Consider the following 16,090-nt stretch of genomic DNA (forward strand, 5'->3'; position numbering starts at 1 on the left):
ATGTGTAGGGCACTATTGTAAACAACTTGTTGAAGGAATTTTGTCAAAATATTGAAAGCAACGCAAAATTTATATCTTTGAACGAAAAATCATGACAATGATGGAAGTCTTCACGTTAAATCAGTGTTGCGATCCTCACGCGCTCGTGAGCGCTTATTTTTTGCTCATTCGTGAGGAGGAGCGCTGCGCGAGCTAGCTCATGTTTGTCCGCGCTCACGTTTGCTCCGATTTTTTCAGCTCGCGTTTGCCCCACGCTCGCGCTCGCGCTCATTTTTCGCTCACGGAGCGCTCACTTTGGAAGTAAAGCGAATCGTTTTACGTTTTTGAGAAAGTTTTTGTTTTTCAATCCTAGTTGGATTTTTTGCATAAGGCTTAGCATGTCAGTGGAAACATCACTTAGGAACAATTTTTATATATTAATTGGAATAGTTTATTTTCATTGACTATGTTTTTGAATAATAAATTGGATTCGCAAGAGTCAAATCATATTGGAGACCTACAGTCAGAGTTGAAAATATAAATATTTTCGAATTAATCGGGCTTACCTCAATAATAGTTATGGTAAGCAGAGGCAATTGCTGGGGGAAGGGTATGAAAAAGGACTGAAAACCTTAGAAAAACTTACAAAACAATGAATTAATTCAAGAAGATTTATGCTGTGGTAAGTTCGATTCAATGTTATGTGCTTGGTTGATTAAAATATAACATTAAACTGTTTTATGTACCTAAACAGTTTGTTGACTACCTTTCCAGCGTGCGGGTCAGAATGAGCAACCATTAAAAAAAGTCATTCCGTTTAATTAATCGTTCAGTGCTTGGAAACGGCTGACCATTTTTATAAAGTGAATCTTTCTCTTTCTCATTCTAAAAAATAGAGTAAAATTGTTGAAATAGTTCTCTTTTTACCAACTTGCTAGTGTTTGAAATAACCCATTTAAATGAAATAATATAATGTGTCATTATTTTCTTTTACCACATAAAGAGTGGCTCCTCTTCTCCCAAGTAAATTATATTTAACACTTCCGCTACCAAGCCTCTGAAAATGTTCAATTATGGATTCAATAAATGATTTTTTGAATATGGACATTCTCTAAAATGTTTCAAATATGAGGGATGATTATAACTTTTATAAAGATTACTGCTGGGTTTTTTTAAAGATCAAATAAAATAAATTTAATTTTTTTGATTTTTTTTTTGTGTTTTTAAAACCGCCTTGGATCAAAACTCCGGATTCTAGAAACTTAACACCTAAACTCCCAAGCTCGAGAAAAAAGGGGGAATTTGTATGGAAATTCCTCCTTTTTCTCGAGCTTGGGAGGTGTTAAAATAAACATAATTTGTAAATTAATTAAATTTTTTGTACATATCAATGCATGTCTTCACGTCAATTATTTTTTACATTAAGAATGCGTTAGCTCTTTGTTAGCTCACTCAAGAGTGAATCATTTTGCCCCTTGGCTAATTCTGAATTTAAAATAGAACGTATAATTCGGTTCGCCGACTAAATCCATTTCGTTGCTTACTTTTGTTTGTTTGACCACTTTCTTGTTTGTTTTTGCTGCCTGTGCTGAGATAGTTCTAGAAACTTCGTTTCAAACAGGCAGATGCTTCAACAGGGAAAAACAACTACACTCAAACCCCGATGGTTTGACACCAACTGTTGTCAAACGAACGGGGTCACGTTTTAGTTTGACACCCCTTTTACACGGAGTTAACACACACTACCAAACGTTTGTTTTGATAGTGTGCGTGAGCGCCGTGTAAAAAGTGACAGTTCGTCACTTTTTAGTTTGACTTTGACCAACCAACGGGGTACAAACTAAAAAAGTGTCAAACGAAAAAGTGACCAACCACCGGGGGTTGAGTGTACCTACTTTGGCTCACCAGCTCACGTGAGCGCAAAACGCTCCGGTGAGCGTGAGCGAGCACGAGCTACCTGATAAAAACTCACGCTCCAGCTGGAGCGAGCGCTCGCTCATTCGCAACCCTGCGTTATAGAGAGCCTGGATCTTATTAGAGAACGGACATCTCAAACCAAAAGTACCAATCGAAGCACGAGAACTGTCAAACGGAGGTACCAAACGAGCATAAGACAAAGGATTTTGCTCGATTGGTACCTCCGTTTGACAGTTCTCGTGCTTCGATTGGTACTTTTGGTTTGAGATGTCCGTTCTCTAATAAGATCCAGGCTCTCTACTGCGTTAAAGTGATGATTTAAGAATCAATAGGCATCACTTCCAAGACTTAAATTTAAGCTTACTATTGGATTCAAGGAAGATGTTAAAAAAAAAGAATAATGTAAGTGATTTTTGAACAAGCTAGTAAAGGAATTGTTTAAGATTTTCAATCTTTTTGAATTGATGATTGAGGAAACGATAGGCTACACGACTTGAATTTGAGCTCCTAATTAAATTTCTGCGAATATTGTAGGGTATATTTCCAAATGTATTATTGTGGATTTAGTTGGTAGCTATCCAGCTATCAGAAAAAATCCTTTCTGGCATCTTCTCACGGTCATTGGAAACTGTCGTGGATAGGCCTAGGGGTACCCAATTGGTGTGAAAAAGTTCAATTTATAGAAAAATTGTGGAATTTTCATTTTAAATCACTTCTCCGACCTTTAGAATAATTGTTTGAACATGCTCGCAATTTTTTATTCAGCCGGAAAAATATTATATTTCTTGAAAAAAGTTTCATTTATGTCCACATGATCACCCCTAGTTCTGGCTCGATGCCGCCATCACAACAAAGCTGCAGCTGGATGATGAGACGAAGTGAGGGGGGAGAGGTTTTGACATTTTTATGCTCGCATCTGACCACGGGGATGCTTCGGCTGTCATCTGCATACAATGTCACTGAAGCCTAAAAAGTACCAAAGTTTTGGTGTCTAGTGTCAAAATTATGGGGAGTAACATGACGAAAAGGGCGCGAAATCGAAAGGACGAAAATATTTTTTTTCTTTATTTTTGTTTCGTTAGTTAAAATGAAATTAAATGTGTACTATTATCCGGGGCAAATCGAGACACATGGGGTGAATTGAGAAGTGATTTTAGCAATGTTTTTGCACAATATTTGAATATTTTTTATTTGTTTCAGTAGGAATAGACACAAAACAACAAAATTAGTTTCTAAATTTGAACTTTTATGTCTAAAAACAGCTGTTCTGGCTTTCTTGTCGAAAATTTACCAACACATTCAAACCACGGGGTACCATAGAAGTTGGTTTGTTTGACTCAAAAACATGCTTTCTTGTAAAGCCCCACAACGTGAGCCCCACAACGTCCTTAACAATGGGCTATGCCCTGTTCGTGGACTCGCTCTTAAGGTTTCCCAACAACATGGGTGAGCTTACATATTGGTTTAACCGCCTCAAATTGTAGATTTAAATTAACATTATGATGATCTGTAAGTTTATTGGCCAAATAAGAATTTGCGGAAGACATTTCAGAGGATTTGAAAAAGACACCTGCTGGGAAGCTTTGCCTGAGACCTGATGCTAAACATATATTGTTGTTGGTGGCTTCAGCAAGCTACACAGAAAAAAAATGTAAATTTACCCGACACTGAAACTATGTTTTCAACGTAAACATGCTCAATGTAAATTTGAAATTAAATTTAAAACGTTGTATTGCATTGAAAGAGCCCTCATGTAAAATGAGATTAGACTTAAATCACGAATCTCATGTAAACGGAACTTTTGTTTCCAGAAAATCAATAATATGAAAATATGAAATACATGTAAAAACATTTCTGATGTAAACTTCCTAAATGTAAACCATAAAAACACTTATTTTTAAATCTCAAGTTAATTTTGCGAATGACAGCTGAAGTGAACGGCGTTGTTATTTATGTTTAGCGCGCAGCAAAGTGGAGTTGTTTTTGAATCAAGTGCTCGATTTCGTTGAGAAAACAGCAGCAAACGTCAGAGGTTGTAAGTAAATCCTGTTCATGTAAGTGAATGTTTACATCCGCGAATGCGATGTTTGTTTATAATTTGACTTTTTGTTCTAGATTGGTTTGCCGTTTGTAATGTTTTCTCAAAACCAGTCTCGGCAAGAGTTCTGGGAGAACTTTCGCTTTTGTTGCCGAAACTTCATGTAAACAAGCAGGGATCGACAAATTCTGAGGAACCGGAGTCGCTGATAAAGTCAGGTGACTCTGCATTCTTAACAGAACAGGTTCCGGACAACATTGCACTGGAGGAAGCGGCCATTTGATTTGCAGGATCCGATGTTTGGTGTACCCTCGGTTCGGAGAAGAGTATTTTTCTTGGCCGGACACTCGTTTTAGTTTCCCGATGCCCGATGCTAAATAATAAAAACCGGACGAAACAATTATTTTTGCAGCAGTCAAGTTTTTCTACTCGTTGACAGTTGAGAAGATAAGGATGCCTTTGACAGGCCAGGGCCACAGTTGATCATTTTTCACCACTTCAATGTTCAGCCGCGGAAACCATGACGTTTTCCATTTCCATTATGGGACATTCCTAACTTCCATCAGATCTGGTACACTCAAACCCCGATGGTTTGACACGAACTGTTGTCAAACGAACGGGGTCACTTTTTAGTTTGACACCCCTTTTACACGGAGTTCACACACACTACCGAACGTTTGTTTTGATAGTATGCGTAAGCGCCGTGTAAAAAGTGACAGTTCGTCACTTTTTAGTTTGACTTTGACCAACCAACGGGGTACAAACTAAAAAAGTGTCAAACGAAAAAGTGACCAACCACCGGGGGTTGAGTGTATGCTTTTTTTTAAATAAATGTAGGGAAAGGGCATCAATTTATTTTTAATATCTGGACTTTCTTATTAGGTCCTATAAACGAATGTTCGGCAGTTACATCTCACCCCAGTTGGCCTGGGTTCGATCTCAGTGGCATTTTTCGAGACGAGATTTGCTGATTACGCCTGACATCGGATGGGAAGTAAATATTGGATGGGAGCTTAGGTGCAAAAAGAGGTTTGGATTGCTTCACTGTTTCAAGCCTTCGGACACTTAGTTTTGAGTAGGAATCTTGTAATAGAGAACGCCAAGGAATGCTGTTGGACGAACAATTTGATTTGAAGCTTATGTAAACATTGAGTAATTAATGTTTACATTTGCTTATTGAACCTATTAGAAAAAGGAAAACTTCAGATCTAGAGTTTTTTTTTGTAAATGTCCAATAAGGCTGATACCTCGGCTGGTACAAATATTTAAAAAAGTTTTTGTCGCTCCCACCTCCCCTTCAAAATTGGCCCAAAAAATCAGGGCGCAAAAAATATTTTTCAAAAAACTTTTCAATGAAACTTAGTGCAATCAGCTGAGATCACTTTAAAACGCATTGCCCTGCGTTTAGAATCATTTCTAGCATTTTGTCCTTGAAAAATAATTGTAAAAATGAACAAATTGAAAAAATGGGAAATTTTGGAAGGAAAAATTAACTTTGGTTTTAAAATGAGTAGATTGATAATTAATTTAATATTTTTTTTCGTGAGCACTATTAAAATTAACCCACCGGAGGTCGCGTAAGTGTACTTTGTACACAGTTTGTAAAGGCACTTGTAAGAAAGGCGAAAACACGCGACTTCCCGAAGGTTAAGCTTAGATTGCTGATATTATTGTTTACAGCGATAAAGTTTATTTTCCTGAGTAAATCCTTTGACCCTTTGTACGACCACAAAGAGTTTAAAATGGATTTTTAAATCAATTTTGAAAAATAACCTCACGGTCCTTATTGACAGAAAAGTTCCTACTTGACAGCTCGTTCCAAGGGGACCATAGTTGATCCATCGAAAAAATGTTGTCTTGTCATTTTTTTTGCATTAAAATGAAAAAAAGTGATCAGAAATGGTTTTTGATCGTGTTTTTTTACCGGTGTACATAAAAATTGACATAGGGCTTTAGTACCCAATTTAAACATTTAAAATTGATTTGAGATGTATTTTTCAAAATTTTAATTCGGTGGCCTTCATTAATAAATTCAAGTGAAAAATATAATGAAATATTGAACGCATGAACCATCAGACCGATCGGGTTTTTACATTTCTCAGTGGGAGGCTGATTGAGGCGTTACATTTCTTAGAGGATAACAGCGCCACCTGAACCCTCGAGAAATGTAACACCCTGATCAGTCTGATCGTTGGAAAAAAATCGGGCTGACGAAGGCCGATCGAGGCGGAAAGTTTCTCAGTGGGAATGTGAAGCAAAATAGTGTAAGCGAACCTGAACATTCTTTAAATTCACCACCTGCTTGCTTGCTTTGCTTCACCACAAGAAGTGTCACTCCAAAGGTGACGTTTCCCCAGAGTCCAAACAACAAAAATTATTGAAAATAATTAAAAATTTATTTCCTCGGATCGCTAAGAAGAATTGAGTTGTACAAAATCCAGAAAGTAGGAACCTGTGGAACGAGTGCTCTGGATATTTATAAGGTAAGTCGTTTCTGTAACATCTGGACCAACACGAGAAAAGAGTGGAAATGCATGTTGCTTTATTATTCAAAATCCATGGCTGAAGACAACTATTTTACAAAGTGCTGGCCTACTAAGCTACTTTTTTACACAATGTGAATGCTGCTCTTTTCAAATTTGCAAATGTTCCTGTTTGGTTCCTGTGCCATACCAAAAATAAAATAAATAAAATTATTCCTGATTTGGTTTATCAGAGCGTGGACAGCGAACACTACCAGCAGCTGTACAGAGCCTTTGATAATCGGCGGAAATGGTCATTTGAGCACGATGAACCTCACGGAAATGACGGCCGTCAGTGATGGCGGCAAGCAACAGATTCACCTGCAGTTACATCAAGCCGAATTTGACGTTCAGCATTAGCATTTTTAAGGCGCGGACGGCCTATGACTTCGCGTCTGCTGATGACAGCATGTATGTTTAGCATTTTATCCCGAAGATTAAGTCAACAAAATTAATGGTAAGCTTCTAAACTTTGTTCTATAAAAACCAAAGAACTAGATGTAAACATTCATTACTTTTTGCTCCTGTATTTTGTCAACATCATTGGAGTGAGTGGGATAAACTGAATGTTTATTTTGGTTCTTTGGTCCTTATACAAAAAAGGTTAACTACAATTATTGTTTTGATTTGTATCATCCTTTTTCAATGCTTATTTCTTATCAATCGGCAAGTTGTATCTCAATATTAACCGGTCGCGCTAGTGTACTTTGTGCACCATTTAACACCTAAACTCGAATCTGAATAGAAATTCCCCCTTTTTCTCGAGCTAGGGAGTTTAGGCGTTAAGAAGTGTAAGGTAGGCTAAAAATCGCAACTTACGAAAGCTTAAGCAAGTTTGTTTTTGTATTTTATTGAGGTTTTTTCACATTCCACCTTTTTATCTTACTTTCTATAGTGAATTTAAACATGTTTCAAGATATAGCTTGATGCTTCTCCGTTGAATCTAGATTTTGATGTAATTTTTAGGCCTATGTTGAATGATTTACTTTTAGTTCTTTGACGATCCCTCTTGAAACTTCAGCAATCAAATTTATATCAAAAATAAACTAAAAGTATATCATTCCCAGCAATGGCATAAAAAGCGATAAAATTTACATCGGATTCTGGATTCAACGGAGAAAATTTTTTTTTCGCTTTGGTAAATTTACGTAAGTTTCATCGGAAATTTACACGATTCTAGAGCAAAGTTTGTTCGGCAGATTTACGTTGGATGGCATGATAATTTAAAATGAAACTCATTTAAATTAGCATCATTAATGACGTGCACTTTTGGTACATCATAAATGATGTAAATTTACCGAATTTTTTTTTCTGTGTACGTTAGTATCACGGGCCTGCATCTGACCCGCCGCCTATTTCGTCGGTCGTTGAGCCGATTCCAGTTAGGAACTGATCGTACAATATACAATCAATTAATTACACGATAGCTTTCGAAGTTGTCGTTTTTTTTATTTCTTTAATTACAGGTAACCACGTTGACGTTGGGATTTTGGCTAATATGTGTCACGATCAAGGATACCGGAGAAGCATCTGCTGAAGCCGAATTCTGAGATGAGCTGAGCTTCCTGAATACCAAGGATCACCAAGCTGGTGTTAATCTGAATATATGATTGAATTTTTAGAGTAGGAAAGAACGAGGATATAGTGAATGAGTGTGGCAGAGAAGAGAGAGAATGAGAAGAGAGCATTCATGTAGCGTAATGAGAGAGCAGGTCAGCCGAGAGAGAAGTTGAGAATGTGTGTGTGAGAAAACGAGAAATAAATCAGTCGTGTGTTTTGCTTGAGCTTGAAACGACGCGTTATTCATCCTTATCCGAAATATTCCGAAATTCAGTGAAAAATCGGGCTTCAGTCACGACAGATACCAAATCGATCAGAAAATTTCTTCTCAAGATACATAATTTGATACATTTACATATCCATTTTGTATGACCAGCCACCAAAATTGTATGAAGACTTGTATGGATAATCTAATGATGCCAAATGACATCTTTTGACACGGGGAATGCATGGACAAAGTTTCACCCAAATAAAAAAAAAATGAAGAAAAGTCGATTTGCGAAATCGTAGAGAACCACTCAGTAGACACTCTTAGATTTCTTTACTAAAAGTTCCGTCAAAGGTTATAATCCATAGCAAGACTAGCAGCGCTTATTTACATGAGCTTTCCTTCTAATGCCCGATGATTGCATGTACAAACACAAAGCCCTATGAATAAGCTCGTACTGTTCAGAGTTTTGAACCATTCCTCCACGCTGAAGCCGCAGATTACATACGATTCCTAGTATGTCAACACCCACTTGATTGCTAATCCAGGTTGAGCTTTGACGCTGTTGTATTTCCAATGGTGTATTTGTTAGATCATTATCTCCTTGAGTTTGATCTTCTGAACGATCAATTAAATTAATTGAAGCACGAATTTGATTTAAACCGTTCAAAATTGCCAACAAGCATCCAGTCCTACCAATTCCTGCAGAACAATGAATTATTGGTAGGGCACAGGCTAGCTTTGTCGGTGAAGTATTTGTCTTTGTTTCAAAATCATCACTGCAGTCACTGTCGAGTATATCCAGACTTATATCGAGTAAGACATCAATATCTTCTGGAGATCTATGGTCTGGCCAGTCTGGGAACCAATAGTGATAAACTTCGAATGCTTTGCATATTTCAAGATTTTTACTATTCGCTTGATATGAATAAATCACCACTAGCTTACGCGTGCTATAGCCATTTTTAAGACAGATACCGACATTGGTAATGAAAAAATAATTAAAATTAATATCAGGAACGGTTGGCCTCGAAATTTGCCGCGTTTCAAAATTAAGAATATCGTTGACGACGTTTGCATTCCTGGATAGTACAGCTTGCGTTTTGTCTGTGGTTTGGCTAGTAAATACCATCGATTCATTAAGTTGCTGTGGAAAATATACTGCACACTTCTGTCGACTGTTTTCCACAAAGTCTGTTAGCATTATTATCTTTTGTTTAACGAGAATAGATCTATCCGTGTCTTCCTCAACAATTTTTTCGACGTTTTGGTAAACCATCAACCAAAACTCAAAAATGGTCGATGACATAGGACCCTGGGTTGCTATGTAACTGTTATTGGTGAAGTCTGGACCCTAGAATGAATATAAAGTTATAAAACATATTAGTCATGTATTGTAAGAAGCAGCACTGTGGGTTGACACAAATAATTTCTAGGTACAAAGTAACATTATTTTTGATAAGCTATCTATGGTTGTAGTATTTTTTTCAGCGTATTTTTTGCAGCCCGACTGTGTTTCAAATGTAGATGGCGCCAAAATTAGGTTACTTGCCTAAAATCGTATGCCTTTCTGCCGGATTGAAGAACGAAATCGATTATTTTTCATGATTCCCTGCATCAATCTTAAAGAAACTGGGTGCAAAAGACGAGAATTTTTTTATGCTTTAAAATAATTAACATCAATTTTTGAGCGCGCGAAAATTTTTCTTTAAAAAACATGTTTTGGAACACGAAAATAATTTGTTTCCCCGTATATATCAATGAAATAAAATTCAATTCAATTTTACTGCTCGTACAACCTCCGGGTCATGAGCTGTCTCCAGATGCGCTGCCACTGAACTCGGTCTTGGGCTGCTACTCTCCAATTCCGACTCGGAACTCCCACACTTCTCAGATCTTCCTCCACTTGGTCTAACCACCTCGCACGTTGTGCCCCCCTCCGCCGCGTTCCAACCGGCTCCGAATTAAACACCAACTTCACCGGATTGATAGTCTGGTTCGGTTGGCGCGCATCCAGCGCGTCCGGCATTCTTGCGACGTGTCCGGCCCACCGGATTCGGCCAGCCTTGGCGACCTTCCGAATACTTGGCTTGCCGTAGAGTTGCGCCAGCTCGTGGTTCATCCTTTTCCTCCATACAGTGTTCACACGCACGCCGCCAAAGATCGTCCTAAGCACTCGCCGTTCGAAAACTTCAAGCGCTTGCAGGTCCTCCTCGAGCATCGTCCACGTCTCGTGCCCGTAGAGGACGACGGGTCTTATCAGCGTTTCGTACATGGTACACTTTGTACGCCGGGAAAGGTGACCAGACCGTAAGGTCTTGTGGAGTCCGTAGTAGGCACGACTACCGGTGATGATGCGCCTCCGAATTTCTCTGCTGCAGTTGTTGTCCGACGTAACCAACGATCCGAGGTACACAAACTCCTCCACAACCTCGAACTCGTCGCCGTCGATCGTCACGCTCGGTCCTATGCGAGCCCTAAGGGACTCGGTTCCTCCTGCCAGCAGATACTTCGTCTTCGCAACATTCACCTTCAATCCAACCTTATCCGCATCCCGCTTCAATTCGGTGTACCGCCTGGCCACATCCTCGAACGTTCTGCCGACAATGTCCATGTCGTCGGCATAGCAGATGAATTGGCTGGATCGGTTGATAATCGTGCCCCGCATGTTGAAGCCCGCCCGCCTCATTACACCTTCAAGCCCAATGTTGAAACAGAGGCCGGAGATACCGTCGCCTTGTCGCAGTCCCTTGCGCGATTCGATCGGGTCGGACATCGCTCCCGAAATCTTCACGCTGCACCGCGCCCCGTCCATCGTTGATTGCACCAGTCTGATCAGCTTCCCGGGAAAGCCGTTCTCGTACATGATCTTCCATAGCTCTTCGCGATCGACCGAGTCGTACGCGGCTTTGAAATCGATGAACAGGTGGTGCGTCGGGATCTGGTACTCGCGACATTTTTGGAGGATTTGGCGTAGCAAAAAGATTTGGTCCGTCGTCGATTTCCCCTCCACGAAACCGGCTTGGTACGTCCCAACGAAATCCTTTGCTCGCTCCGACAGACGACAGAAGATGATCTGAGACAGCACTTTGTAGGCCGCGTTGAGAATAGTGATGGCTCGATAGTTCTCACATTCCAACTTGTCCCCCTTCTTGTAGATCGGGCATATTACTCCCTCTTTCCACTCCTCCGGTAGCTGTTCTGTGTCCCAGACCTTGACTATCAGCCGGTGTAGACAGGCCGCCAGCTTGTCCGGGCCCATCTTGATGAGTTCCGCACCGATACCATCCTTACCCGCTGCTTTGTTGTTCTTCAGCTTCTTGATGGCATCCTTAACTTCCCTCATCGTGGGTGCTGGCTCGTCCTCGCCGTCCACCATACCGCTGACGTCGTTTCCCCCGTCGCTCTGGTACTCCGCCTCTGGGCCGTTCAGGTGCTTGTCGAAGTGCTGCTTCCACCTTTCGATCACCTCACGCTCGTCCGTCAAGATGCCTCCGTCCTTATCCCGGCAAATTTCGGCCCGCGGCATGAAGCCTTTCCGGGATTGACTGAGTTTCTTGTAGAACTTGCGCGTTTCGTTGGAGCGATACAGCTGTTCCATGTCCTGGCACTCCAACTCTTCCAGGCGGCGCTTCTTGTCCCGAAAGAGATGGGTTTGCTGTCTTCGCAACTGTTTGTACGACTCCTTGTTCCCACGGGTGTTGTGCAGCAGCCACTTGTCCCGCGCTGCTTTCTTCTCGTCCCAAATCGCCTGACATTCCTCGTCGAACCAGCCGTTCCGTCGAACTCGGTCCACGTACCCGATGGCGCTCGATGCCGCTGCGTTGATGGCTGCTTCCATATGGCTCCAGCAGGCCTCCAGAGGGGCTTCAGCGAGCTCACTCTCGTCAGGCAACGCAGCTTCGAGTTCCCGCGCGTACTGGGTAGCGACCTCAGGATCCTTGAGCCGCTCCAGATTATACCGCTGCGGGCGACGGTACCGGATCTTATTGACCTCAGACAGGCGTTGGCGCAGCTTTGCCACCACCAGGTAGTGGTCCGAGTCGATGTCCGCGCCACGGTAGGTTCTGACGTCGATTATGTCCGAGAAGTGCCGACCATCGATGAGAACATGGTCGATTTGCGTCTCCGTGTCGTTTGGTGATCTCCAGGTGTACTTGTATAGGGAGGTGTGCTGGAAGAAGGTACTACGTATGGCCATGTTTCGGGAGGTAGCGAAATCGATGAGTCGTAGGCCGTTCTCGTTCGTCTGCTGGTGGGCGCTGAACCTCCCAATAACCGGTCTAAACTCCTCCTCCTGGCCGACTTGAGCGTTTAAGTCGCCGATGACAATCTTGACGTCGTGTTTTGGACACTTCCTGTACTCGCGATCAAGAAGCTCGTAGAAAGCGTCCTTGTCATCGGCGTCGCTTCCCATGTGCGGGCTGTGCACGTTGATGATGCTCAGGTTGAAGAATCGGCCCTTGATTCGCAACCGGCACATTCTGTCATTGACTGGCCACCAACCAAGCACGCGCTTCGCCATTTCGCCCAGCACGATAAAAGCTGTCCCCAGCTCGTGTGTATCGCCGCCGCTCCAATACATAGTATACCCACCGAATTCTCGGTGGTCCTTCCCCGTCCAGCACACCTCCTGCAGCGCCACGACTTCGAGACCGCGGACCCGCAATTCGTTGTGAAGAATGCGGTCGCTCCCATCGAAGTTGAGAGACCTGCAGTTCCACGTCCCGAGTTTCCAATCCCTGGATCCCCGAAAATCGGGTCGGCGATTGGATCGGCTCGCATCTGGAGCTCTCTGCACTACTGTTTTACGGCGGGTGCGTGTAGCCATCACCAACCCCCTGTCTCGCCGGAGGACCGTCGTACCAGGACTGTTTAGAGTCCCACCCTGGCACTGGGACTTTTAATCAGCCGCCCCTAACCTGGGGAACAGACGCTGTTTCGAGCCGCCCCTAACCTGGGGAACAGACGCTCGAGGGGGGGGGGGGTCCTAACTCTATTTGCAGTAAGCCGCCCCTAACGTGGAGAACAGACGCTTACCTCGACGATGGAGCAGGACACCGGTTTCTTTGAGCCGCCCCTAACCTGGGGAACAGACGCTCAAAGAAGGTGTGCGGGGGGGGGGGGTCGACCACTTCTATGGAGCCGCCCCTAACGTGGGGAACAGCCGCTCACAGTTGGAAGGGATCGAAAACCCAGGTGTTATAGGCCGCTCCTGACCTGGAGTACAGACGCCCAAAACGTGGTTGGAGGGGCGGGGGCGGGGGGGGGGGGGTAGTGCTTCGCGGTTGATGAATTGCACTTCACTTTTCAAATTTTTTTTTTTTTTAAATAAAAAGTTATATTGATTATAACAGATGTGTTAACGTACACGCACAACAACCAATGCGAATTCTTTGAACATCGGTGTCGAAATTTTTAGCATCGAATGGTCATAAACCGCCTTGTCTTTAACATCAATCCCTTCCCTACTAACCCCGAGTAGGCCGCGGGTAATCGGCTCCCCTCCCACTAACATTTACACACAAGATCCTCTGTAATTACTCTTAGCATTAAGAACAATGTAATTACAAAAGCCGACTCGGTCCTAACCAGGTCCCAGTACCGAAAAGGACCTAATAAAAATAATTTTATGAAAAAAAAAATGGTCATAAACGATCATGCACATTCGATGCTCAAAGCGCTTTAACCATCCGATGTTCAACTTGCTTTGGATGGAATTTGACAGTTCATTTGATAGTGTGCGTGTCGCCACGAGCAGCTTTTTCTATTCAACGCTGGCGGCGCCACCATACATTGCCGCTGCTGGGCAGTACTGCTTTTCGCCACTAGATGGCTCTGTTCAATGTTTTTGTCGCTAGATGGCTCTGTTCAATGAATATTTTACGTAAAAAATAAACTGTTTGAGAGAATATTAATCAAAACCTAGATCAAAACATAAATTTGTATTGCTTCAACTTTAGAATTATACTAAATCAACATGTTTTCATTGAAATCATTACATTTATTTAGTTTAATTTTCATGTTAAAGCAATACAAATTTATGTTTTGATCAATAATCCCTACAAAAGGAAATAATCAATAAGACGTTCAATAATGTTTATGTAGGGATAAACAACAAACGTTTAACAATAAATCTTCGTTACTTCAGTCATCGGAAAACCACTTTCTAGTAGCAGAGTTGAAATCAGGACAAAAATGCTGCTGAGCAATAATCTACGAAATCGGTCTTTTTTCTTCAATTTTATTTTTTGTATTTTTTAATCCAACTGAAACTTTTTTGGTGCCTTCGGTATGTCCAAAGAAGCCATTTTGCATCATTAGTTTGTCCATATAGTTTCCCATACAAATTTGGCAGCTGTCCATACAAAAATGATGTATGAAAATTCAAAAATCTGTATCTTTTGAAGGAATTTTTTGATCGATTTGGTGTCTTCGGCAAAGTTGTAGGTATGGATACGGGCTACACTGGAAAAAAATGATACACGGTAAAAAAAATTTGGTGATTTTTTATTTAACTTTTTTATTACTAAAACTTAATTTGCAAAAAAACACTATTTTTAATTTTTTTTATTTTTTGATATGTTTTAGAGGACATAAAATGCCAACTTTTCAGAAATTTCCAGGTTGTGCAAAAAATCTTTGAGCGAGTTATGATTTTTTTAATCAATACTGATTTTTTCAAAAAATCGAAATGTTGGTCGCAAAAATTTTTCAACTTCATTTTTCGATGTAAAATCAAATTTGCAATCGAAAAGTACTTCAGTGAAATTTCGATAAAGTGCACCGTTTTCAAGTTAAATCCATTTTTAGTTTCCATTTTTTTGACTTTTTAGAAAATAGTCGCAGTTTTTCATTTTTTTAAATTAGTGCACATGTTTGCACACTTTTGGAAAACATATTTTTGAAAAGCTGAGAAAATTCTCTATATTTTGCTTCTTCGGACTTTGTTGATACGACCTTTAGTTGCTGAGATATTGCAATGCAAAGGTTTAAAAACAGGAAAATTTATGTTTTCTAAGTCTTACCCAAACAGCCCATTATTTTTTAATGTCGATATCTCAGCAAGTAATGGTCCGATTTTCAATGTTAATGTATGAAACTTTTGTGAAATTTTTCGATCTTTTCGAAAACAATATTTTCAAAATTTTCAAATCAAGACTAACATTTCAAAAGGGCCAAATATTCAATATTACGCCCTTTTAAAATGTTAGTCTTGGTTTAAAATTTTTGAAAATATTTTTTTCGAAGAGATCGGAAAATTTCACAAATGTTTCATATATTAACATTGAAAATCGGACTATTAGTTGCTGAGATATCGACATTAAAAATTGGTGGGCTGTTAGGGTGAGACTTAGAAAACATCAATTTTCCAGTTTTTAAACCTTTGCATGGCAATATCTCAGCAACTTAAGATCGTATCAACAAAGTCCAAAGAAGCAAAATATAGAGAATTTTGTCAGCTTTTCAAAAATATTTTTTCCAGAAGTGTGCAAACATGTGCACTAATTTAAAAAAAAAATGAAAAACTGCGACTATTTTCAAAAAAGTCACCTAAATATGGATTTAACTTGAAAACGGTGCACTTCATTAAAATTTCACTAAAGTACTTATTGATTGCAAATTCAATTTTACATCGAAAAATGAAGTTGAAAAAATTTTGCGACCAATATTTCGATTTTTTGAAAAAATCAGTATTGATTCAAAAATTTATAACTCGTTCAATGATTTTTTGCACAACCTGGAAATTTCTGAAAAGTTGGCATTTTATATCCTCTAAAACATATCAAAAAATAAAAAAAAATAAAAATAGTGTTTTTTTGCAAATCAAGTTCTAGTGATAAAAAGTTAAATAAAAAATCACCA

General features: G+C 40.3%; 1 protein-coding gene across 5 annotated transcripts in view; it reads right to left on the reverse strand.

Annotated features, from left to right (window-relative positions):
• Positions 1–6,459: 6,459 nt before the first annotated feature.
• LOC120431831 (tyrosine-protein phosphatase non-receptor type 7-like) overlaps positions 6,460–16,090 on the reverse strand; it is a 103,597-nt gene continuing 93,966 nt past the window's right edge. For all 5 annotated transcript variants that reach the window (XM_052706791.1, XM_039596956.2, XM_039596955.2 and 2 more), the window contains one exon: positions 6,460–9,578. In XM_052706791.1, the coding sequence (XP_052562751.1) occupies positions 8,598–9,533 (936 nt within the window). In that variant the 5' untranslated portion in view covers positions 9,534–9,578 and the 3' untranslated portion in view covers positions 6,460–8,597. The remainder of the gene's footprint in view (positions 9,579–16,090) is intronic.

The sequence above is a fragment of the Culex pipiens genome, chromosome 1 (genome assembly GCF_016801865.2).
Source record: "Culex pipiens pallens isolate TS chromosome 1, TS_CPP_V2, whole genome shotgun sequence".
In the NCBI taxonomy this organism is placed as follows: domain Eukaryota; kingdom Metazoa; phylum Arthropoda; class Insecta; order Diptera; family Culicidae; genus Culex; species Culex pipiens.